This window comes from Muscardinus avellanarius, assembly GCF_963383645.1.
Source record: "Muscardinus avellanarius genome assembly, chromosome: 10".
NCBI lineage: Eukaryota > Metazoa > Chordata > Mammalia > Rodentia > Gliridae > Muscardinus > Muscardinus avellanarius.
In genome coordinates, this window is record NC_137796.1 from 113,487,637 (window position 1) to 113,512,858 (window position 25,222).

General features: G+C 55.3%; 2 protein-coding genes across 2 annotated transcripts; one reads left to right on the forward strand and one right to left on the reverse strand.

The window, feature by feature from the left end:
* Positions 1 to 526: 526 nt before the first annotated feature.
* Positions 527 to 7,414, forward strand: RGS11 (regulator of G protein signaling 11; the record flags this gene model as incomplete). Its single annotated transcript, XM_080704029.1, has 20 exons — positions 527 to 589; positions 680 to 776; positions 841 to 891; positions 957 to 1,063; positions 1,521 to 1,572; positions 1,686 to 1,744; positions 2,013 to 2,089; positions 2,222 to 2,303; positions 2,634 to 2,702; positions 4,477 to 4,506; positions 4,577 to 4,638; positions 4,744 to 4,857; positions 4,935 to 5,050; positions 5,221 to 5,308; positions 5,390 to 5,528; positions 6,526 to 6,608; positions 6,693 to 6,790; positions 6,908 to 6,976; positions 7,019 to 7,085; positions 7,330 to 7,414. The coding sequence occupies 20 exons, from the start codon at positions 527 to 529 to the stop codon at positions 7,412 to 7,414; spliced, it is 1,608 nt and encodes a 535-aa protein (XP_080560155.1).
* Positions 7,415 to 9,764: 2,350 nt separating this feature from the next.
* FAM234A (family with sequence similarity 234 member A) lies at positions 9,765 to 20,056 on the reverse strand (the record flags this gene model as incomplete). The annotated part of the gene is made up of 11 exons (XM_080704030.1): positions 9,765 to 9,976; positions 10,068 to 10,170; positions 10,575 to 10,730; positions 10,955 to 11,030; positions 11,303 to 11,443; positions 11,788 to 11,917; positions 12,143 to 12,275; positions 12,675 to 12,805; positions 16,780 to 16,971; positions 17,276 to 17,392; positions 19,789 to 20,056. The coding sequence occupies 11 exons, from the start codon at positions 20,054 to 20,056 to the stop codon at positions 9,765 to 9,767; spliced, it is 1,659 nt and encodes a 552-aa protein (XP_080560156.1).
* Between the last annotated feature and the right edge of the window lie 5,166 nt (positions 20,057 to 25,222).

Here is a 25,222-nt window from a genome sequence, read left to right on the forward strand (position 1 = left end):
TATTCTCCAGCCGGCCCCAAGCCCTGTGCAGTGGAGGGCAGGGAGCCACCCAGCCTCCTGTAGCCTCTGGAGACCCCTGCCCAGGGACCACAGCGGGAGACAGGGAGCCCCAGACCACAGAGTGTCTCCCTGTCTGTCACGTTCCCAGCAGCCTCCACTCCGGGACAGCGAAAGCTCTACCACACTGAGCCCCACAACCTTGCCCAGGGTCAAGCACAACCTTGCCCTGGCCAGGCACCGCAGGCTCCACAGTAGGGGGTCCTGAGCACTGCGGCCTGTGCCCCACAGGGGCGGCGCTGCCCTAACCACGAAGCCCAGGCCCCCCTACGCCCTTTCTGGGAGCTCTGCGTCCACTGGAGCCCCACCGCGTCCTCGCCCCTCTCGGCCAGGCCCACTGGGCACCCTGTGCGCCTGCCCTGTCACCCTGGGGTCCTGGCTGCCGAAGGACTCGGGAGTGTTAACCTGGGCGGGCTGGTGGGCGGGGCGGGGGCGGGGCCGCTTGGACATCCACTGCCGGATGCTGACCATGGCTGCAGGCTCCGTGCCCCCTGCCGGGCGCCCCCAGGAGCAGAGGCTGCACCTGAGCAAGGTGGGCTGCAGCTCCAGGCCTGGGGAGGGCGTAGGCGGGCGGGCGGGCCTCTGGGGCCTCAGCAGAGAGCAGTTCACGGCCCCTCCCCAGATGGAGCGGGTGGTCGTGAGCATGCAGGACCCCGACCAGGGTGTGAGGACCCGGAGCCAGCGCCTGCTCATCACGGTCATCCCGCACGCCGTGACAGGTGAGGCTCGGGCAAGGGGTGGGGGCGTGATGCCTGGCCTCCACCCACTGCCTCTTCCGTGCAGGCGGGGACGTTGTGGAGTGGCTGGCCCAGAAGTTCCGCATCTCCCAGGAGGGTGAGAGTCGGCCACCCAGGGGCGGGGAGGGTGGGCCGGCGGAGCACTCACTCCCGCCCCTGCAGAGGCCCTGCACCTGGGCACTCTCCTGGCGCGGCACGGCTACATATACCCGCTGCGCGACCCCCGCAGCCTGGCGCTCCGGCCTGACGAGACACCCTACAGGTTCCAGGTCAGACTTGGCTGGGGATGGGGGCGGGGGCGGAGCTGCTGGGGCTGGAGCAGGACCTGTCAATGGGCTGGTGGTTGCTGCTCCCTCCTCCAACCCCTGCTATGGCAGGACCCCAGACAGGGCAGTGTGTGTGCGGGATTCTGCCAGCCCCACCCCTGGAGAAAGAGGCTGTGCTGGCCTGAGGCCTGATCTCCTCACCTCCTGACCACACGGGGACCAGGCCACCCAGGCTCAACCATCATCACACCCTGGGCTTCCCAGGCTCCCACCTCACCCCACCCTGGAGGGGAGGCTCAGCCAGGGAGGCCCTGCACCAGGCCAGGGGTGGGCCAGCCTTGCCCAGGTGGCAGGGATGGGCCGTGGTCTGCTGAGCTCCTGTGGGGTGTGCAGAGACCCAGAGGGGCCTTGAGGGGCTGCTGGGTGGGAGGTCGACGCACTGCCCCCTGTACCACGCCAGACACCCTACTTCTGGATGAGCACCCTGTGGCCAGCTGCCGAGCTGGACTATGGTAAGTGGGGAGCCTGTGGCGCTCGGCTGAGGGCCAGCTCCTGGGACCAGTGGCGACGGTGCCATGGTGGGGGCAGGGAATGCCTCTCTGCAGCTGCTTCCCTGTCCTTCCAGCCATCTACCTGGCCAAGAAGAGCATCCGAAAGCAGGGGGCCCTGGTCGGCCATGAGAAGGTGGGCCCCAGTGTGGGAGTCTAGCCAGAGGACCCCAGCCTTGCCTGGCCCAGAGCATGCAGTCCAGGATACAGGACAGTCTCCACACACTGCTCCCTTCCTGTGGTCACGGGAGCCCCGCCCTGAGGGAGAGGGCCCTGGGTGGCTGGCTTGGTCCTGGAGGAGGTGCAGGCACGCATACCACTCGTTCTCTGTGGTTGCACGGGGGTGTCCATGTCCTGGAGTTGGACATGCTAGGGGTCACCCACTGGAGACTTCGTGCCCCCAGGAGCATTATGACCAGCTGCACAAGAAGATCAGCCATGCGTGGGACCTTGTGGTGATGCAGGCACGAGAGCAGCTCCGGTGAGCTGCCCCCACCCATCCCAGGCAGAGCGCAGGCCCTGGGGACCACAGCAGTCCCAGGCTCTGCTGCCTGGCCCGGCCAGACAAGTGGGGCATGTCTTGGCCTCAAGGTACCCACCTGCCTGCTTTCAGGGCAGCCAAGCAGCGCAGGAAAGGGGACAGGCTGGTCATCGCGTGCCAGGAGCACACGTACTGGCTGGTGAACCGGCCACCGGTGAGTCTCTGTGTGCCAGTCTCCTGTGCCATGAGGGTGGTGGGGCTCCTCGGTCAGGGCAACAGCTTTTAGAAAGTGGCCCTGTTTAGCCCCTGCAGGACTGGGCTTCAGCTTCTCCCCCCAACCAGGCCTTCCTGAGACCAAGGTCCTGGCAGGTTGGGCAAGGAGCCCCTGCTACCTGGGCACAGTCGGTGGGAGTGAACAGAGAAAGTGGGGCTCAAGGCCAGGCCAGAGATTGGTGTAACAGATTCCACATGAAAATGCAAAAAACTTGAGAACTCAGGCCCCTGGGGTGGGAACCGGGCATCTCAGCTCATCTTTCCTCTGTAGCCTGGGGTCCCTCATGTGCTGGAGGAGGGTCCAGAGAGGGGCTCCTGCCCTGCCGGCCGAATGCAGACGGTGAGCACCTCAGCCGCGCCCCGCCCACTCCCCAGCCACCACTACCCCTGTGGGCAGCCCTGGCCGCCCTCCATCCACCCACCCTGGCCTGTGCTTTGGTCCACACAAATGGTCACTGGCGTGGCCACTAGGAGGCCCTGCCCTGCTCCTGACCGCAGCCCCTCCCCCACCCCCACCCTCCCCTGCCCCTCCCCTCAGCCTGTCGCCCACCCGGGGAGGGCGGGGCTTCCCTAGGCCAGGCCAGGCCCAGTGTCAGCAGGGAGGTGGAGGGTGGGAATGGAAGTGGCTGGTCCTTGGTTCACGTTGGTCTCACCCAGACCCAGGCCTACCACCGAGCCCAGAGCAGAGTCCATCCCTCTCGCTGCTAGGCCCGCGCCCTGATGCAGCACCTGACTTTTCTCCATATAAAGGCAGTCAAAGAGCTAAGGCGAAGACTGGAGTCAGCAGTGTCCATCTCAGCCTCCTGAATGCTGGGATTACAAGTGTGCGCCACCAGGCCCAACTTAGTACATGTAGTTTAAAAAGTACTTTAAAGCCAGGCATGGTTTAAAAGCACGGAGATTCCGTGCTTGGGAGGCGGAGACAGGAGACTCAAGCAGGTCCGAAGCCAGCCACGCTGGCTTAAGAGATCCTGTTTCCAAATTAAAAAAAAAAAAAATAGGTCTAGGAGTGTAGCCTGGAGGTAGAAGGGTTTCCAGGAACCCCAGTACCACCAAAAAAAAAAAAAAAAAAGTACTTTAAAGCTGGGTGTGGTGGCGCACACTTGTAATCTCCATGCTTGGGAGGCGGAGACAGGGGGATTGCGCAGGTTTGAAGCTAGCCGGGCTGGCTTAAGAGACACTATTTCCAAATAAAAAAATATAAAATAGATCTGGGAGTGTAGCCCAGAGGTAGAAGGGTTTCCAGGAACCCCAGTACCACAAAAAAAAAAAGTACTTTATTTTTTTTATTTTTAATTTTTGGTGGTACTGGGGTTCCTGGAAGCCCTTCTACCTCCAGGCCACACTCCCACGGGCTACACTCCCAGACCTATTTTTTAACTTTATGTGGAAACAGGGTCTCTTAAGCCAGCGAGGCTGGCTCCGAACCAGCGCAATCCTCCTGTCTCTGCCTCCCAAGCACGGGGATTACAAGCGTGCGCCACCACGCCCGGCAAAAAAGTACTTTAAATGCAGTTAGGCAGTTAGGCGTGGTGGCGGTGGTGGCCCATACTTGAAATCCAGTACTTGGGAGGTTGAGACAGGAGGATCCCAGGTTCATGGCTAGCCTCAGGCTACTTAGTGAGGTTCTCAGCAACTTAGACTGTTTCAAAATTAAGACTAAAATTAAGACTAAAATAGGGCTGAGAGTGTACCTCAGAGGGAGAATGCCTTTGAGTCCAAACCTCAGAACCACACACAAAAAAATTATATATAATATATATATGAATAAACAATTAGTTAAAAATAGGGCTGGGGTGTAGCTCAGGGGTAGAATGTCCTTGCATTCAATCGCTAGTACCACACACAAAAATAAATTAAAAAAAAATAAGCGCACCTGAAATTGACAGGTCAATCACAACTGGGGCGCTTCACAGCAACTTGGAGAATCTGAGTGTCCTGTGAAACATTCTGGAGTCTCCGGACTGAGGGTCCCCTCCTGACCCTAACCTCCTAGGGTTAGGGTCAGGAGGAGGGGCTCCAGGGATAAGGGCCTGGGCCATTCCCTGCCACATCCAAGTGGTGTGGGTTGCCACTGACCTACCCAATAACTTTCTCCACCTGTCTCCTCCTAGGCACAGAGCTTGGATTTCTACAAGCGTGAGGTAGGTCCTGGGGGTGGGGGTGCTGGGTTGTCTACCCGCCCAGGTCCCCACTCACCGCTCTGGCGTCTAGATCGAGAACTCCAGGAAGGCATTGGGCAGGGCCCGGGTGAAGTCCTCCATCTGCCTCGAGGCGTAAGTGGGGTGGGGTGGGGTGGGGCCGCAGGAGGCCCCAGCCCGGGTCCTTTCTGGGCCTCCTTGTCCCGGAGGCCCCTGCCTGTACTGCCCTGGCATCTCCAGGTACCTGAAGTTCAGCTGCCAGCACAGCCCTCATGACCCCATCCTGTCGGGGTGCCTGCCTAGCAACCCATGGATCACAGAGGACGCCGCCTACTGGGCCATGAACGCACCCACGTGAGCTGGGCGGCGGGCCTGGGGTGCCTTCGGCCCAGGGCTGGTCATAGAGTCAGCATCCTGCCCTCTCTCTGCAGCGTGGCCGTGCCCACGAAGCTCCGTGTGGAGCGCTGGGCCTTCAGCTTCCGGGAGCTCCTGGACGACCCTGTGGGGCGAGCCCACTTCATGAACTTTCTTCAGAAGGAGTTCAGTGGTGAGAAGCTCCCAGCTCTCCCTACACCAGGCCTCCCCGAAGCTCCTGCTTGGGACCCTCACTCCCAGATTGCTGCCGGCGGGCTCAGGTTCCCTCCTGGCCCCGTTGGCCTGGGCCACCGGCCCTGGCTGCTGCCCAGGTTGGGCCTGACTTGGTGCCTGGGCCCCCAGCGGAAAACCTCAGCTTTTGGGAAGCCTGTGAGGAGCTGCGCTTTGGAGGGCAGGCCCAGGTCCCCGCCCTGGTGGACGCTGCGTACCAGTGAGTGTGGGTGGGCGCTGGTCATCCCCGGAGCAGGCACGTCCTGCCTGGACCACCGGCTGCCTGGTGTCTCCACCCCAGGCAGTTCCTGGCTCCTGGTGCTGCCCGCTGGGTCAACGTCGACAGCCGGACGATGGAGCGGACCCTGGAGGGGCTGCAGCGGCCCCATCGCTACGTCCTGGACGACGCGCAGCTGCACATCTATATGCTCATGAAGAAGGTGCCTGACACCCCTCCACGGCCCCGCAGACACACCTGCAGCTTTTTCTTGTTTAGCTTTCTGCCCACTTTGTTTTTGTCAGGAATATTTATTTCAGAAGGGGATGTGCCGTGCTCCTGTGCTGGGAGCTGAGAGCAGCCCCGGACACTCACTGCCCATTTCTCCTGGGTCTAGCATGGCTCCACCCAGCCCCACCAGCCCCTGCCGCCGTCCGGAGCCGCCCGCTCCTTCCCTCAACTCCATGGTTTGTGGTCCCGTGGAACAGGCCACACAGCAGAGCCTTTGGTCACCACCGCGCGCACGCGCGCGCGTGTGTGTGTGTGCGTGTGTGTGTGTGTGCGTGTGGCACTGGGGATCTCACCCTCCTGCCTCCACCTCCCAAATGCCAGGATTACAAATGTGCCACCACGCACAGCTTCTGTTTTTTTATTTTGGAACAGGGTCTCGCTAAGTTGCAGAGGGCCTTGCTAAGTTGTTGAGGCTGGCTGTGAACCTGAGATCCTCCTGTCTCAGTCTCCTAAATACTGGGATTACAAGCGTGCACACCACCCTGGATTTCACTGGGTTTTTGTTTTTTGAGATGGGGTCTTGCTATGTTGCTCACACGGGTCTTGAGCTCCTGGGCTCAAGGCAGCCTCCCACTTCAGCCCTCTCAGTAACAAGGAGCACGGCGCATGCCACAGTGCCTGGTCCCCACCTTTTTATTGAACCGTGTCTTTGCTCTCCCTCTGTGGACGTCCACAGAGAGATCACACTTCCTGATTGTCCCTGGAGGAGGCACCTGTTTAACCGTCCATGTATTTAACCCTCCATGTATGGCTCTGTGGCTCTTGTCCATTCTTCCTTCTTTCTGGCCCTACGAGATGGGAGCCCGGCCTCTCGGGTCTGCCCAGCCTGGTCCATGCAGGTCAGAATTGCTGCCCAATACCCTGTCCCCCTGGCTGGACCTGGCTGAGAGGTGAGGTGGGGGTCAGGGGCTGGACATCATGTCTTGCAGGACTCCTACCCCAGGTTCCTAAAGTCCGACATGTACAAGGGCCTGCTGGCGGAGGCTGTGGTCCCACTGGAGACCAAGAGGCGGTGAGCCCAGGCAGCCCTGTGCCCAGAGGAAGGGCCCGGGGAGAGTCGGGCCTCCAACCTGGCCTCAGCCTCTTCTCCTCATAGGGTGTTCCCGTTCTCGCGGAAGCCTCGGCTCTCGAACCCCAGCCCTGCTCGCCCCCCGACCTCTGGGGATCCCGCAGCACCTGGCGGCCCTGCAGGCAGTGCTGGGGAGGCGTAGCAGGAGCTTGGCCTGGCACCCGAGATTGTGGGTCGCTCAGCACTGCTGGTGCCCTCGTGCCAGAGGACCATGTTAGCCCCTCCAGCTCCTCTTCTCGCAGACAAACCGGTCCCCAGGGCGGGGGTCCGCTGGCCAGTGTGGCCAGGGCAGGACATGTTTCCAGAGGAAGGTGAGGCTAAAACCCTTGGGCCCTGCCTCCTGTGGGCTTCAGTCCAGCAGAGGCACCTGCCCCCAGCTCCAGAACAGCACCGGCTGGCTGGCGGCACGTGGCACCACCCGTGAGAGGAAATGCAGGTCCCACACTCCGCCCCGGCCAGGAACAGCTCTCCCAGCACCCACGTGACCCCAATTCTCTTGAGGCCACGAGAGCAGCTTCTCCCGAGCCACCAGCCGGCCTGTGGTGCCCCCACCCCCATCACACAGGCACCTTTCCATCCCAGCCCAACCCAGCAGGCTCCTCTGCCAGATTAACACAGGAATCCACGTTGTCTGGAGGCTCCTGTGCCCTCAGGTCCTCCACAGGGCTGCAGAGCCAGTGTCCTGCCCTCCTGCCTCCACACTCCGCTCCCGCAAGAGCCCCACGGCCCGACATGAGATAAAGAGATAGGCCGGCTCCTGTGGGGGCTGGCCCACACCCCCCCATCCGAAAGGCTCAAGCACCCTCGCTCAGCCCATCCCCGGCGAGTCCAGCTGCTGGCACGCCTGCTTCTGCTGTGCGTGGCATGGGCACTGTGTGGGTGCATGTGCAGCCAACACACACACCCTGCCTCAGGCATGCGTGATGTGCATGTTAGAAATGCGTGTGCAGCCGGGCATGGTGGCACCCACTTGTAATCCCAGCATTCAGGAGGTGGAGACCAGAGGATCGTGCCTCGCGGACAGCCTCAGCACTTAGCTAGGCCCTTTGCTACTCAGTGAGACCCTGTTTCAAAAAAATAATAATAAAAAAAAACACTAAAAAATAGGACTGGGGTAGAGCTCAGAGGTAGAATGCCCCTGGGTTCCATCCCCAGTACCAGAAAAAAAAAAAAAAAAAAAAAGTTTGTGCACATCTGTCACAAGTGTGGTGTGTGCATGTCTGGGTCACAAGCGGATGCAGTGTGCGCACAAGTGTCACAAATTGTGTGTAGCATGTGCACACACAGGGTGCACGCGGCATGATCATACGTGGTGTGAGTACATGGTGTGTGTGGGTGTGAACTGGCCAGGAGGTGAAGGTCAGCAGCCACAGCTCGGGTGTAGGTGGCCTCAGCCCTCTCAGGCCCCAGGATGGATCCAGGCTGCAGAGGTGGGGAGCTTGGTCTGTGGGGTGAGGGTGGGCACTGTCTGCGTTCCAGCAGGCCAACGGGCAGTGAGGATGCCTGCAAAGAGCAGGGAACCTGTCAAGGAGGCCTCGCCTTGACAGCCTCTCCCGGGGAGAGCTGTGGCCAACTTGCTGTAAGGCCCAGAGCTGCAGGATCCTGCCCAGGCAGAGCCCCAGTCCCAGCGAAGGCTGTGGAGGGAGGGGGCTCTCCTGTAAACGGGCTCCTGTGCTCCGTTTTGTGCCGTGCGGGGTGCGGGGTGGACCCTTGTGTCCCTGGGCCAGACACGCCTAGTTTCTGCTCTATACCCATCCCTCTGTGCTCAGGGCCACGGGGGTTGGGTTGCCTTTGTTTCTCAGGGGCAAGGAACCTACATGTTGGCAATGAGAACACTCACCTGTTCTGCCCCCGCGTCCCACCCCAGGCCTTCCCACGGAGAAAGAAGGGAAGGTGCAGCTCAAGATGGCTCCCATCCACACCCCACAGCAGCCGCCCCGGGCCCACCAGAGGGCTGCCCTCCTCATTCTCACCAAGCCAGTCTCCCCAGGCCCTGCCAGGCTCTCCTGCCGCAGTGGCAGCCGGTGCTCCCTGCTCATGGACGAGGTGTGTGTGACCACTCTTGCCTGTCCCAGGGAGTACCTGCCTTCACAGGGCTGGGCGCCTGGTGTGAAGAGTGAGCTTAGCCCGGAGGCCCCCAGGCGGCTTGGAGCCTGAGGGGCCCAGTTTCCCTCAGGCAGGTCTGGAAGGCTGCTTACCTGCCCTTCTCAAACCTGACTTAGAGCCTGGCCAGCAAGTCCCTGGTCACTGTGTCACTCTTTGGGGCAGAAAGACAGGCAGACAGAAGGTTTACGCTTGCCCACTGGGCTTTTCCACACAGTGCAAACGTTTATTCTGTTCTGTGGTGACGAGTCGTCAGTGCTTTGCTACAAAGCCTGGGCTCTGGTCCGGGCAGGGCTGCTTGTGGGTCACAGGGGCGTCAAGGCACAGAGGTGAGTCCTGTATTGGCTGAGCACCAGGTGGGGGACCTGCCATGCCAGAGCACAGGGCCTCCTGGGGACAGCAGCTCCAACATACTGCGGGGCACAGACTGACCAAGCACGCCTTGTGTGGACCCCCAATGGGCATAGCGTGCTGGCCCCTGGCCGCCTCACTGGGGAGGCCCCCACTGCAGAGCCCTGTGCTCTACCCTCCAGGTGGACCACTTCCCCTCTGCTCTGGGAAGGGCCGGGGACAAGGGTGGAGGTGGGGCATGGCCTCAAGTTCCAGCTGCCATCTGAGGCAGCCTCCAGGGCCCACCACCCTCGCAGCTCCCTGACTCTGGGGAGGGTGCCCAGGGTGAGCCGGACAGGGAGAGGAGGAGGGACATCTGCAGACGGGGACCTGGGAGCAGCAGGTCCTGCACAGCAGCTGCTCTGGGCCAGGGGGAACTGGCAAGGGCACGGAGAATGGAGCAGTGCCACAGGCTGGCCCTGAGGAGACCCAGGGGCACAGAGAGGCCTGTGCTGAGAGGAGGCCTGCCCCCCCCCCCCCCGGGAGGCCCAATGGAGACTTGCCAGGGCAGGAGTGGGGTCCACATGGAGGCTGAGGGAAGGCCCCACTTCCTGAGTGCTTCGTGTCTGAGGTGGAGTCTCTCCTGTGCACCCCAGTGGGCACCATCTACACCTGGCTCCGGTACCGCAGCCGGGAGAACCGGTCCTTGATGGCCTGGTCGCTGTCTGGCCCGCTGTCACCCAGGCGGACCACTCTGCTTCCTGGGACGAGGTCCCGCACCTTGTGCTTAGTCACAGAGACCAGGCCAGGCATGTCTGAGCTCGACGGGCCAGTCAGGAGGACATAGGCAGCATGGCGGCTTGGCTCAAATAGGACCGCTGTGGGGACATGCGGCCAGTCTCTCTCAGGACCAGCCAGAGCGGACCTGGAGGGAGACTCGGCACGCCCCCCAAGGAGAGCAGCACTCACCATCAAAGGCAATGATGTTGGCAGAGACATTGGCCAGCTCCAGCAGGATGCCGGGCAAGGTGGGGTGGAACATGTACAGGCTGTGCTGGGCCTCCCTGGACTCCTGGGGCAGAACCAGCAGTGGGTCTCATGCCTTCTGTGCCTTGGCCACGTGGGCCCTGGGCCTCCAACCTCCCTCCTTGGCAACACTCAGGTCACCCCCATAGACGCTGCTATTGGAACAACTGTGCCTATATTTCTGCACAATCAGGGTGCCGTGGGGAGCCCACACACTGCCAATTCCAACTCCACACCCATCCTCCCCCAACCCCACCAATCTGGTCCTGGTCCTGACCCTCCCCCACCTCTGCCAGGTCCCTCGTGTGCACCCTGGGAGGCCCCGGTGGCCAACCCTCACATGGCTGCAGCTGATCTGTGGCGGCCCAGTCACCAGCTGCTTCCGGGAACCCGAGCCTGGCATTCTGCCAGCATGGGGTGTTCCCTGAATGTGTGCCCCCCACCCCGTACCATCTCGTTGGTGCCGACCAACTCATGGAGGCCCCAGAAGAAGAAGGCCGAGCGGTGGTCTGCAGTCGGTAGGCTGGTGGACGGTGGGCCCCCCAGGAGGCTGGGCAGGGCCTGGCTCCACAACAGGGCCCCACTGCTGAGGTCCAGAAGCAGGATCTGTGGAGGGAGGGGACACTGTGGGAGCAGTGGACCACCCCAGACTGCACAGACACTTGTCTGCAGCCATGCCAGCCACGCCAGCCCCAGAGGCGGCTACTCTCTGCACGTGACCAGCACCTTCGCCTCACTCCAAGGGCGGCTTGCCTCTGGGGCCACAGTGCTGCCTACTTCCGGTCTGTCCTCAGCTATGAACAAGGTGCCTCTGGGGAAGTGGAGCCCACCTGTCTGTCAAAGTCAGTTCCATTTTCAATGACCACAGCCAAGGTGTCTGGTCTGAAGTGGCCGAGGATGGGTTTTCTGGAAGAAGAGCGGAGAAGAGTTCACAGGGTCTCGAAGGGGAGTAGAGAGAGTTCCCAGGGTCTCTTAAGGAGATAAGATGAACAGCTTCACTGGCCCCTGTGCAGATGCAGGCGGCACCAAAGACACACAAGAGTCCTCTGGCAGAAGCACGTTGCCCTCCAGCTGTCGCTCACCCTCCCAGCCAGCTAGGGGGACGGGCTGGGCACGCTGGGCAGGGGCACATCCACAGTGAGTCTGCAACAACCGCGTGCTCGGGAGAGACCCCATACCTCAGGACCTGGGCTGCCCTGAGGGTCCACTTGGGTGTCAGCTCCTGTCCGTCCAGCAGCACACAGGCCTCTGAGCTCACAAGCAGCACGTCCTGGCCAGTTTTCCCTGGGACATTCATCAGGTAGCGGACTGCTCCGGAGCTGAGAAAGGAGAGCGAGAGGGAAGCGCACAGTGGCAGACCTTCCCGGGGCGGCAAGCAGAGGCTGCTGCCTGCAGGACCTGCAGCACACCTGGTTGCTCAGCCCCACAGTTTGAGATCGCACAGGAGATGGCTATCAGTGGGGCTGAGGACAAGCAGCGTCAGGGAGCTCCGCAGGTTTGCTCGGCTTTGGCTGCCTAGTTTTCATCCTGCACGCAGGTGGTCCGCGGCACAGCACGGCTCAGCCTACGTGGCTGTCCCACGCTCCCCGAAGATTGAACCTGACCAAGGGCCTGCAGCTTTGCCCTGAACACCTGTGGGACAGATGCCTAGGGTCAGACTGACCTGCGCAGAAGCTGCCCGTGGCTGGAGGCATTGAGCATGTTCTCCCAGAGGGGGTCTTTCTTAAATGGGCCTTCTCTCCCGGTCACCTTCTCATAGAGACCTTGCACAGAGCAGCCACAGAGGAAACTTGCTATTCAAAACACAGAAGAGCCCGAAGTCACCGGGGTCATTTCTGTGGCCCTGGGACAGGTGCGGCGCCATGTCCAGAAGCACAGCACACCTGGTCGGCCCAGCCACGTGGGCCTATGACCATCAGATGAGCTGGCACCTCTAAAGGGCAGGCGCTGACGAGCCCCGTGGGTAGCCACCATCCTTGCTCTCCTCCTAGGTGCCTGGGAATGTGGAGGCAACCTACCGCAGGGCAGGAGGATGTAGTGTGCGCCCGTCCTGGTGACGTGGAGGAGGGGGCTGCTGTCTCCAGCCACACCGAGGCTGCCTCTGGGGCCGATCTGGTGCCCGGTGCTGCCCGAATACATGTACCCGTTGATCTGCAGTGACAAAGGGCAGGAGAGACAGACCTGGAGTGACAGAAGGTCTGAGAGGGACCTTCAAGAGGGATGCCAAAAAAGGTGGTAAAATTTCTCAAAGAAATTCTCTTGGTTCTGGGGAAAAACACATTGAGGCAGGGGTGTCTGATACGGAGGGCCTGTGTCTGTGCTGCGCGACTTGCCCTGCGGTACGGCACCCTGGGGCTTGTAGTTTTGCCCCTAACACCAAAGCAGCACACATGGGAGGTGCGTCTCTGCGGCCCTCAGGGACACAGGCCTGGGCATACCCCGACACAGTCAGGCCCAAGAGCTCTCTGGGAGGTGGACGTGCACTAGGAGATAGAGAAGGGGCTGCGTGGTGAGCGGCCGGGGCCGGGCAGGGGCTGTGCTGATCGGCACCTCCTTTCCCTCCTGGGAGAGGAGCAGCAGGTCCGGGGCGCCATCGCCGTCGACATCAGGCACCTGGAGCAGAGGGCTCAGCACGGAGGCATCCCCACCAAAGCTGCTGGAGTGGCTCCACAGGGTCTCCCCTGAAAAAAGCACACAGTCACTGCACATGCTGCAAGCCCCTCTCAGCGGCCCGCCATGGCACAGCAGGCCCATGAGCAGGCGGCCCTCCCAGGGGCCCTGAGGCCCACCACACACTGCACACGAGCAGACCTCACAGCCTTTGCCAAGGAAGGACAGAGAGCACTGCTGACCGCACACTCAGCCCATGCGAGAAGAGACTGTATGGCTACGTGGAAAATGGTGGAAGTGCCGTTTGGAACTGATTCTTCCTGTACAGTCTCCAGCCTGGGCTTCCTGTTCCTGGCCACTGAGCAAGGGCACTCCAGGGCCAGTGTGACTCTCCCACCTCGTAGATAGGGCCTGAGCTGGACCAGTGCTCAACGCCCTCAGGACTCCTGCCTTTGCTGGGGTGGCAGGTGCACCTTTATTTCATTTATTTTTGCTGTACTGGGGATGGAACCCAGGGGCATTCTACCTCTGAGCATCACCCCCACCACTATTTCCTTCCTTCTTTCTTTCTTTCTTTCTTTCTTTCTTTCTTTCTTTCTTTCCTTCCTTCTTTCTTTCTTTCTCTTTTTCTTTCTTTCTCATTCATTCATTCTTTTCTTTTTTTGCAGGTCTGGGATGGAACCCAGGGGCATTTGACCTCCGAACTACATCTCCTACCCTAATTTTTATTCTTTTTTTTTTTTTTTTTGGGTGGTACTGGGGTTCCCAGAAGCCCTTCTACCTCCAGGCTACACTCCCAGACCTATCTTATATTTTTTTATTTGGAAACAGGGTCTCTTAAGCCAGTGAGGCTGGCTCCGAACCAGCGCGATCCTCCTGTCTCCGCCTCCCAAGCGCGGGGATTACAAGCGTGCGCCACCACGCCCGGCTAATTTTTATTCTTTATTTTGAAACAGGGTCTCACTAAGTTACGGAGTGGCTCACTAAGTAGCTGAGGCTGTCTGCAAACAGCGATCCTTTGGTCTCAGTCTCCCAAATGCTGGGATTACAAGTGTACACCACCATGCCCAGCTAATATTTTTTGTGTGTGGCACTGGGGGAGTGGAACCCAGGGTTTTTTTTTACCTCTGGGCTATACCCCCAGATCTATTTTTTATAATTTATTTGGGAAAAGGTTCTCACTAAGTTGTTGAGAGCCTCACTAAATAGCTGAGGCTGGCTTCGAACCTGTGTGATCCTCCTGTCTCAGCCTCCCAAGCACAGGGATTACAAGCATGCACCACCACGCCTGGCTTTATTCTTTTATTTTGAAACAGGGTCTCACTGAGTTGCATAGGACCTCACTAAGTAGTAGCTGAGGCTGTCCTTGAACTGTGAGCCTCCTGTCTCAGCCTCCCAAATGCTGGGATTAAAAGCGTGCTCTACCACGCTCGGCTATTTTATTTATTTTTTGCTTCTGGTACTGGGGATGGCTGCACCCTTTATTTATTTATTTATTTTGTGGTACTGGGGATTGAACTCAGAGGTATTCTATTTCCAAGCTACACCCCTAGTCCTGTTGTTTTTTTCTTTTTGTGGTACTGGAGACTGAACCCTGGGGCATTCTACCTCTAAGCTAGATCCCCAGCCCTACTTTTTAATTTTCTTTTTTTTTAGTGGTGGTACTGGGGTTCCTGGCAACCCTTCTACCTTGGGGCTACACTCCCAGACTTATTTTATACTTTTTATTTGGAAACAGGGTCTCTTAAACCAGCGCAGCTGGCTTCGAACCTGCAGGATCCTCCTGTCTCCACCTCCCAAGAGCAGGTATTATAAGTGTGCACCACTGGCATTAATTCTTTATTTTGAAACAGGGTATCACTGAGTTGCAAAGGGCCTAAGTAGCTGAGGCTGTCCATGAGGTGTGATCCTCCTGTTTCAGCCTCTTGAATGCTGGAGTTACAAGCATGTCCCACCATACCTGGCCCCAGCCTTATTTTTTGTTCTTTATTTTGAAACAGGGTCTCACTAAGTTGTGGAGGGCCTAAGTAGCTATGGCTGGCCACAAACCTGCGATCCTCCTGTCTCAGCCTCCTAAGTACTGGGATTACAAGTGTGCACCACCACGCCAGGCTCCCAGTCCTATTTTGCTTATTTATTTGGAAACAGGGAGGGTCTTACTAAGTTGCAGAGGGCCTCATGAGGTTGCTGAGGTTGGCCAAGGACCTGCGATCCTCCTATTTCGGCTTCCAAGTACTGGGATCACAGATGTGCACCACCACACCTGGCTGAGGTACATCCTTAAGCCCCAGGAAGGTGCGTGCTAAGAATTGGACCTCCTGAGTGCAGGCCCTGCTGCAATGCTGCTGCTTCTTATGTGTGTGTATGTGCGAGCGGGGGATACTGCGGCTAGAACCCAGGGTGCTCTATCACTGAGCTATATCCTCAGCCCTGGTAAATATTTATTTATTTATTTATTTATTTATTTATTTATTTATTTATTTATTTTTGTGGTACTGGGGATGGAACCCAGGGGCATTCTACCGCCAAGCGCCACTCCCACCCCTATTTTTTTTCTTTATTTTGAAACAGAGTCTCACTGAGTTGCAAAGGGCCTCACTAATAAGGCTGCCTTCGAACCTGTGTGATCCTTCTGTGTCTGCCTCCAAAATGCTGGGATTACCAGCATGCGCCCCCATGTCTGGCTCTAAGTCTATTTGTTTGTTTGTTTATTTGTTTGTTTATTTATTTATTTGGTGGTACTGGGGTTCCTGGAAGCCCTTCTACCTCCGGGATACACTCCCAGACCTATTTTTTATATTTTTTATTTGGAAACAGGGTCTCTTAAGCCAGTGTAGCTAGCTTCAAACCTGCATGATCCTCCTGTCTCTGCCTCCCAAGCACGGGGATTACAAGTGTGCGCCACCATGCCCAGCTGGTCTTTGTATTTTGAGAGAGGGCCTCAGTAAGTTTCCCAGGCTGGCATTGAACTTGTGATCCTCTCTTAGCTTCCTGAGGAGCTGGTATTACAGGTGTGAACCACTGCACCCAGCTTGACTAATGCTTCTTACCCAGATCATATCTCTTCTGCACCTTTTTTCTGGATTGATTTCTTAATTCTTAAAAATATGTAGAGCCTACTCCTTATTTGCCTCTAAGCCTTGTAAGTACAACTTGTATAAGAGCTGGGCATGGTATTGTGTGCCTGTAATCCCAGCACTTGGGAGGCTGAGACAGGAGGATCGCACAGGTTCGAAGCCAGCCTCAGCTACTAAGTGAGGCTCTCAGCAACTTAGTGAGACCCTGTTTCCAAATAAATTAAAAATAGGTCTGGGAGTATAGCCCAGAGGTAGAAAAGCCCCTGGCTTCCACCCCAGTAACACACACACACACACACACACACACACACACACACACACACACAAATTACAACTTGTATGGGAAATGCCAACATCCATCAAATCCAGGCACAAAATTCCTATGGCCTTGGTAAGATGCCAGGGGCCATCCTCAAGTCACATAAGTCACCGTCAATTTTCCCATGCTCCCATGTGACCTGTTAGGTTAAGACTCGAAGAGTCTAGCTGGGCGTGGTGGCAGTGGCACAGGCTGGTATTCCTAGTACTTGGGAGGCTGAGACAGGAGGATCACAGGTTCAAGGCCAACCTCAGCAAATTAGTGAAACTCTATCTCAAAATAAAAAATAAAATGGGAATGGGTGTATAGTTCGAGGGTAGAATACCCCTGGGTCAGCCCCCAGTACTCCAGTACCAAAGAAAAAACAAAACAAAACAAAACAACAAAATTTAGAGACTCATGCTGTAGGTGTTAAGGACACCAAGAGGCCTGGACCTTGCTGAGCAGCTGGCAGCCGAGCCCCTCCTCGTCATCCTGCTCCCTACCAAGGTGGTGTCCAACTGCCTCTTCAGCACCCACGGCAGGTGCAAGCCAGGGGTGACCAGACAGCGCGTGATGTGCCAGAGTGGAGGTACTTCCACGTGACCATGTCCTCACCTGGAGGTTTCCCGCCCAGTCAGCCATGGCGAGAACCCCTCACCGGACCTACCTGTAAACAGGTCAACTGCAAGCAGAGAACCAGGTCTTCCCACGAGGATGCAGGCAGAAGACGCCTTGCTGTCTGCCGGCTGGGGCACAGAGCACTTCATGAGGGCCACATCCTGGGCCACAGGCCTCTCCCAGAGCAGGCTGCCGTTGGCCCCCGACACAGCAGCCACAAAGGTGCAGGGAGAAGGAAGGCCTGGTGGGAGAGACCGCAGCCACAGGTCAGGGCCGGCCCACACTCTGCCAGCGCCTGCTGTCCTCACACAGCCATTTCCTTTACCTGTGGCCCTGAGCCTCAGACCCACCGGGCTCTAGAGTTGGCCCCAAGGGTGAGGGAGCTGAGCCTGCCTCTGGCCTCTTTCTAGTCCTGCTAGCAAGGAGGAGTGGAGGGACGGCTTCAGATCTCCACCGCTCACTCCTCCAAACACAGTGAGAGTCAGCGTGTGACTCAGAATAAAGCCCTCTCCCAGGGAGCCCCTCCTTCCCAGACAATCAGTTACCTTCGTCAGCGCAGGACTGGCTGGAGTTGCTGCTGATGTTGCTATTTTTATAAAGAAAGAGAACATCTTGGATTCTGTCCCTGTTTATGTCTTCCATGGCCAGAAAGTCATATGTAACTGCAAAAGAAAGCCACAGACAGACGCTGTTCCATGGCCCTTAACTCCTATGGGAAGGTGGAGTTTAACTCCACCCATTTCTCTGCTCCCTGTGGTTTGGTGCCTGCTGGGACCTGCACTGGAAGGGCACCCCAACAAGAACAGGGCTGCCCTGTGGAGCAGCGTCCCCACACTGCTCCAGAAGTGCCCGGACAGGCTGGAAGATAACGCTCAGGCGTGACCCTTCAGAGGGAGCAAGCAGGACACTTGGGTATTGTGAATGGGTGCTCTGAACACCTGCTCAGGGAATCATCCTGGCCCGTGTGGGATCCAGCCAGCATCACTCCATCCTGCAAGGGACTAGTGCTTCCTTTAACTCAATATGCAAATGATAAACTCTGTGCCATAAAATAAAAAGCCAAAGAATGATGTTGGACTCCAACCTTACAGGGAAGTTAAAAAAATGGATCAGAGTCCTAAATACAGAGCCAGGCATGGCAGAGCACGCTTGTAATTCCCGTGCGTGGGAGGCTGAGACAGGAGGATCGCACAGGTTCGAAGTCAGCCTCAGCTACTTAGTGAGGCTCTTGGCAACTTACTAAGACCCTGTTTTCTGCCGGGAGTGGTGGCGCACGCTTGTAATCCCCGCGCTTGGGAGGCGGAGACAAGAGGTTCGAGGATAGCCTCAGCAAGTAGTGAAACTCTTGCCAACCTAGCAAGATCCTGTTTCAAAAGCAAAATTAAAAAATAGGGCTGGGGGTGTAGCTCAGAGGTAGAATGTCCCTGAGTTCAATCCATAGAACCCCATCACACACACACAAACAACTTTTAGCTGGACATTGTGGCACTCATCTGTAATCCTAGTACTTCAGAAGCTGAGACAGGTGGATCACATGTACACAGCCAGACTCAGCTACTTAGTGAGACCTTGTTTCAAAATAAAAAATAACATGGGGGGGGGGTATAGTTCAACAGTAGAATGCCCCTGGGTTCAATCCCTAGAACCACAAATACAAACAAATAAATAACTAACAAACTCTTGTTCGATGCAGTGGCAGGAGCCTATGATCCAGTGACTTGGGATGATGAAGCAGGAGGATAAAGTCTGAAGGCCATGCTGGTCAACATAGTGAACCCTTGCCTCAGAATAGAAAGGGCTGGGTGTGGCTCAGTGGTAGAGCACCCCTGGGTTCAATTTCCAGTACCATAAAACAAAAATAATTTTGTGTGTGTGTGTGATACTGGGGGTGGAACCCAGGGGCTTTCTACCTCTTTGCTATACTCCCAGACCTATTTTATACTTTATTTGGAAACAGGATCTCACTAAGTTGCTGAGAGCCTCACTAAGTAGCTGAGGTTGGCTTCGAACCTGTGTGATCCTCCTGTCTCAGCTTCCCAAGCACTGGGATTACAAGCGTGCACCACCATGCCCAGCTCAAAAAGAATTTTTATTTTTTATTTTTATTTATTTATTTATTTATTTTTGCAGGTCTGGAGATGGAACCCAGGGGCATTCAACCTCCAAGCTACACCCCCTGCCCTATTTTTTTTTAATCCTTTATTTTGAAACAGGGTCTCACTTAGTTGCAGAGGGCCTCACTAAGTAGCTGAGGCTGTCCGCGAACCGCAATCCTCCAGTCTCAACCTCCCGAATGCTGGGATTACAAGCATGAGCCACCACACCCGGCTTCAAATAAATTTTTAAAAATAACAAAAGAGAGCCAGGTGTAGTGGTGCACGCTTGTAATCCTAGTACTTGGGAGGCTGAGACAGGAGGATCACAGGTTCACAGCCAGCCTCAGCTACTTAGTGAGGCCACCTGCAACTTCGTGAGACCCTGTTTTCAAATAAAAAAGAGTAAAGCCAGGCATGGTGGTGCACACTTGTAATCCCAGCATTTGTGAGGCTGAGACTGGAGGATTGTGGTGTGTGGACAGCCTTGGCTATTTAGTGTGGCCCTCCACAACTTAGTAAGACCCTGTTTCAAATTAAAGAATAAAGAATAGGGCAGGGGGTCTAGCTCAGAGGTTAGCCCCTGGATTCCACCCCCAGAACTGCAAAAAAAAAAAAAAAAATTAAACAAATAAAAAAGAATAAAATAAGGCCGGTGTGGTGGCGCAGACTTGTAATCCCAGCACTCGGGAGGTGGAGACCGGAGGATTGTTTGCAGGCAGCCTCAGGTACTTAATGAGGCCCTTTGCAACTCAGTAAGACTCTTGTTTCAAAAAAAAAAAATAAAAAGAGTAAAAAATAGGTCTGGGGGTGTCGCTTGAATGTACAATGCCCCTGGGTTCCATCTCCAGTACCACACAAATAAGTAAATGAATAAATAAGATAATATAAGAAAAAAGAGCTGGCAGCCAGCTCTCTGGAGGCGAGCCCCACCCGAGGGTGGCGCGGCCCAGCCTGAGCCTCACCTGCTGCGTTGTAATCGATCCTCCACATTCTCTGCGATGCTGGTCTTTCTGGACATGGGATGATGAACGAGACAACAAACACCACAAAGAGGCAGATGAACAAGGAGAGAAAAAACGCCACTGTCCGGCACCGGGAGAGCCGGGACTGCGGGGGTGTGCTCTGTAAGTTCTCTTCACTTTTCAGCCGGCTCCCCAGATTCTCCTGAGATTTTCTGTCTTCGTTCTTCAAGGGGTGGATTTCGGCTTCTAAATCCTTGCTGTCCATCATCCTGTCGCATCCCAGAGTTTAGCTCCTGGTCACTGCATCGGTAAAACAAGTACTGAAGGTGAGCGGTCCCACCACAAGAAGCTGCATCTCGGCGAGTTCCGGGCGTCCAGACCCCTCAGGCGCCTGGTTACAGCTGCCACCACCAACCACCAGCCCCGACACAAGAGTTACGTAACTGTTTGGGGGGTCAGCTTCATACATTCTACTTAGAATCGTGTGTGTGAGCACGCGCGCGCGCGCGAGCGCATGTGTGTGTGTGTGTGTGTGTGTGTGTGCGTGCGTGCGTGTGTGTTACTGGTGATTGAACCCAGGGGTATCTATCTCTCAGCTAACCTCTAGCCCTAGTTTTTAGTTTTTAGTATTTTCACTTATTTGAACCCAAGGGCTACAACCCCAGCTCTCTCTCTCTATATATATTTTTTTCAGTACTGGGGATGGAACCCAGGGGCATTCAACCTCCAAGCTAAACCCCCAGCCCTGTTTTTTTATTCTTTGAGACAGGGTCTCATTAAGTTGTGGAGGGCCTCACTAAGTAGCTGAGGCTGTCTGCGAACCGTGATCCTCCATTATCAGCCTCCCGAATGCTGGGATTACAAGCATGTGCCACCACACCCGGCATATATATATAATTTTTTTTTTCGGGTTTGGGATGGAACCCAGGGGCATTTGACCACTGAGCTACATCCTCTGCCCTATTTTTTACTCTTTATTTTTGTGTGGGTCTGGGGATGGAACCCAGGGGCATTTGACCCACAAGCTACACCCCCTGCCTTATTTATTTATTTATTTATTTATTTATTTATTTATTGTACTAGGGGTGGAATCCAGAGGCTTTCTACCTCTGGGCTGTACTCCCAGACCTATTTTATATTTTATTTGGAAACAGGGTCTAAGTTGCTGAAAGCCTCACTAAGTTACTATTTATTTTGAAACAGGTTCTCACTAAGTTGCGGAGTGCCTCACTAAGTAGCTGAGGCTGTCCACCAACTGTGATCCCCTGGTCTCAGCCTCCCGAATGCTGGGATTATAAGCGTGTGCCACCACGCCCGGCTTGCCCGGCATATTTTATTCTTAATTTGAAACAGGATCTCACTGAGTTGCAGAGGGCCTCACTAAGAAGCTGAGGCTGTCCACGAACCGTGATCCTCTGGTCTCTGCCTCCCAAATGCTGGGATTACAAGTGTGCACCACCGCACTCAGCTCAGTATTATTATTGTTGTTGTTGTTGTTGTTGTTGTAGGGATTGAAATTAGAAGCATTCTACCTCTGAGCTACACCCCAGCCCTATTTTTTGTTCTTTATTTTATTATTATTATTATTATTATTTTTTTTTTTTTTTGTGGTACTAGGGTTCCTGGAAGCCCTTCTACCTCCGGGCTACACTCCCAGACCTATTTTTACATTTTTATTTGGAAACAGGGTCTCCTAAGCCAGCGCACGCGGCTGGCTTCGAACCTGCGCGATCCTCCTGTCTCTGCCTCCCAAGCAAGGGGATTACAAGCGTGCGCCACCACGCCCGGCTTTTGTTCTTTATTTTGAAACAGGGTCTCACTGAGTTGCAGAGAGCTTCCTAAGTAGCTGAGGCTGGCCATGAACCTGCAATCCTCCTGTCTCATCCTTCCAAGTACTGGTATTACAAGTGTGCACCACCACACCTGGCTTATTTTTTAATTTGAAACAGGGTCTCATTAAATTATGTAGGGCCTCACTACCTTGCTGAGGCCAGCTACAAACCTGTAATCTTGTCTGAGCCTCCCAAGTACTGGGATTACAAGTGTGTGCCACCATGTTTGACTTCAAAGAATCCTAAATAAAGATGTGCTCTGGAGTCACAGGCTTGCCCTGGTATGTGTGATCTGAAACAATGATTTGATTTGACTAAGCCTCATCAATTTTCTTATCTGTAAAAAGAGATACATGTCTTAGTTATTTACTTACTTACTTACTTACTTATTTTTGTGGTACTAGGGATGAAACCCTGGAGCATTTTACCCTGAGCCATACTCCTAGCCTTATTTTATTTATTTATTTATTTATTTATTTATTTATTATTTGTTTTATGGTGCTGGGGATGGAACCCAGGGATATTCTACCTCCGAGCTATACCCTCAGCCCTATTTTTTATTTTGAAACAGGGTCTCACTGAGTTCCAAAGGACCTCACTAAGTAGCTGAGGCTTTCCATGAACTGCAATCCTCCTGTCTCAGCCTCCCAAATGCTGGGATTACAAGAGTGAGCCACTACACCTGTTTTTCTTTTTTTTGAAATAGGGTTTCATTACATTTCATAGGGCCTCACTATATTGCTGAGTCACACTGTGAACCTGAGATGCTCCTGTCTCTGCCTCCCAAGTACTGGGATTACAAATTTGTGCCACTACCACCGGCTCCTATCTACTTTAGAAGATTATTTTAAGGACATAGAGCATTTATAACAGGACCTGACACTTTTTTACTACAGATAGTAAGGTAAAGTCAGCAGAAGTCTTATGCAGGAGCAAGATGGACAGCCATGTAGGTGTGGTAACCTGGGGACAGGTCCCAGAGGGCTACGCATCTTTGCCCAGTCCCCTCCTGCTGCTGGACTGCGGGTGGATGTGGTGGGAAAACCTAGGGCAGCCACCTCAGAATCCAGGTGTAGTAGGGTACACCTGTAATCCCAGTACTTGGGAGGCCGAGACAAAAGGATCATAGCTTCAAGGCCAGCCTCAGCAACTCTGTGAGGCTCTCAGCAACTGAGACCCTGTTTCAAAATAAAAAAAATAAAATAGTATTGGTGGGGGTGTAGCTTACAGGCAGAATGCCCCTGGGTTCAATCTCCAGCAACACACACACACACACACACACACACACACACACACACACACACCACTACCACCAACAACATTGAAAACACATTTGAAGACTGAGAAGCAAACACACAGAAAGAACATGGTTACCAACATATGCAAACCACTTCAGTCTTGAGTTGTTTTCTTTTGGGATGATGAAAATGTGCTGATGGTTGCAAAATATTGTGAATGCACTAAATACACTAATGGAAAATTTTGTGTTAGGTGTGTTTTACCATGATTTTAAAAACAAATCGGTGTGGTTCTCCTTAGTGCTGTGGTAGTTTTAACATCTTGGAGGTCAGGACAGCTGTGCCTATCAAGGTAATGAGCTGGGCACAGGAAAATCAAACAATGAGTCAGGACAGGTTGTATCAAGCCCAGCACCTGAGTGGGGTGGGGAGGCGGGGCACACGCTGCTTGGAACGTAGCTGGGGAAAAGCCAGCAGCTGGCCTGCGGTGGCTCCTGGAGCCCGAGGGCTGAGGTGCCAGGGCTGAGAGCTGCAGTCCTCAGGCCTCGGCCTCCCAAATGCTGGGCCTGCAGGTGTGTGCCACTGTGCCCAGCTAGATTTCTCTTTTTAACACGCTATTACATGTTCCAGCTTGAGGCAGGAAACTGAGGCGTGCTGGGCTGTGGCTGCCCTCACCGGTTGGAAGGCACAGCCCGCGCAGGCAGGTACCCTGACACCTGAAGCGCTCTGAGAACAAGAGGCACAGTTCTAGAGGACCCCAGGGGTCTGGAAGCAAGGCCCTGCACCTCCTGCCTTGCTCCCAGATCTCCCAGGTGGTGGGAGCGCCTGCAGTATGTGCTCAACAGTAGCTCCTGCCTAGCACGATGTGGCACTGGTGTCGTATAAGCCCGGGTAGACGCAGGTGACAGTCACCCCAGGCCAGCCCGCCCAGCGCCTGCTCACGCTTCACTATTCATGGCAGAAACAGCATCCAGGCTGTGCCTGAGCGCGACTGAGTCCTTTTCATAAAGCGGCAGTTCATCATGAGTACTCCATTTCGAGTTCAAGCTCTGAGTGAAATGACTCTACACCTTGTTTGTACAGGTCAACAACCACCATCTGCCCAGCACAGCCACAGGCACAAAGTGACCAGCAAGTTAACTGTGCTAATAAGAGCGACCTAACTAAATGGAAAGACATGGACATAGCAACATCTCAGACACCAGCAGAAGTCCCGGACACAGGAGCTTATCAAACACATTAGACCCCGGAGGAAGGCAGCTCCCTCATCTGGAGCCCAAAGAAGGAGGATCCCCAGGACTGGGCACAGTGGCACCGCTCGTGCCCAGGAAAATCGCCAGGGACGAACCGCCAACTCTCTATTCCCAGGCTTCACCTCTGCCCACTCCAACCAATGCCTCCCGATACTCCAAGCCTGCCAGAGCCGCTGGACAGCTTGCAGGAGTGGTCAGGGCTCGCGCCAGACCCCCGTGTTCCCTGCCCCACCCTTGGCTGAGCCCTCAGGTCTGTCTCAGCCTTTCTGCAACCTTTATTCATCGTTGTGTGAAGTGTGATGTGTGACTTGAGAATTATTTGAGAAATTAATATTGGAGCCGGGCATGGTGGCACATGCTTGTAATCCCACTACTTAGGAGGCTGAAACAGAAGGACCACAGGTTCGAGACCAGCCTCAGCAATTTGGCAAGACTCAGCAACCTAGCAAGACCTTGTTTCAAAACAAAAAAACAGCCGGGCGTGGTGGGCACGCTTGTCATCCCCGCGCTTGGGAGGCGGAGACAGGAGGGTCGCACAGGTTCGAAGCCAGCCTCAGCTACTTAGTGAGGCTCTCAGCAACTTAGAGAGATCCTGTTTCCAAATAAAGTATGAAATAGGTCTGGGAGTATAGCCCGGAAGTAGAAAGCCTCTGGTTCCACTTCCAGTATCACCAAAAAAAAAAAAAAAAAACTGGCTGGAGATGTACCTCAGAGATAGAATGTTCCTGGTCTAATTCCCGGTCACACACACACACACACACACACACACACGCACACACACACACACACGGCCTGGTGAAGCACTCTTTACAATCCCAGTACTTCAGAGCCTGAGATAGGAGGATTGCAGAGGCCAGCCTCAGCAATTTAGTGAAACCTTATTTCAAAATAAAGAATAAAAGGTAGGGCTAGGGGTATAGAGGTAGAGTGCCCCTGTGTTCGGTCCCCAGTGCCGCACACACACACATTAAGACGGAAACGGCCTCAATCGTGCCACCAAGTGAAGGACACGCACTTGGCTGAAGAGCGCCAATGAAAGTGACTGCTCGGGAACTTACTGCTGCCCAGTACGTTCTGAGCTGTGCAGATGCCCAGCGCGTCTGGTCTGTCC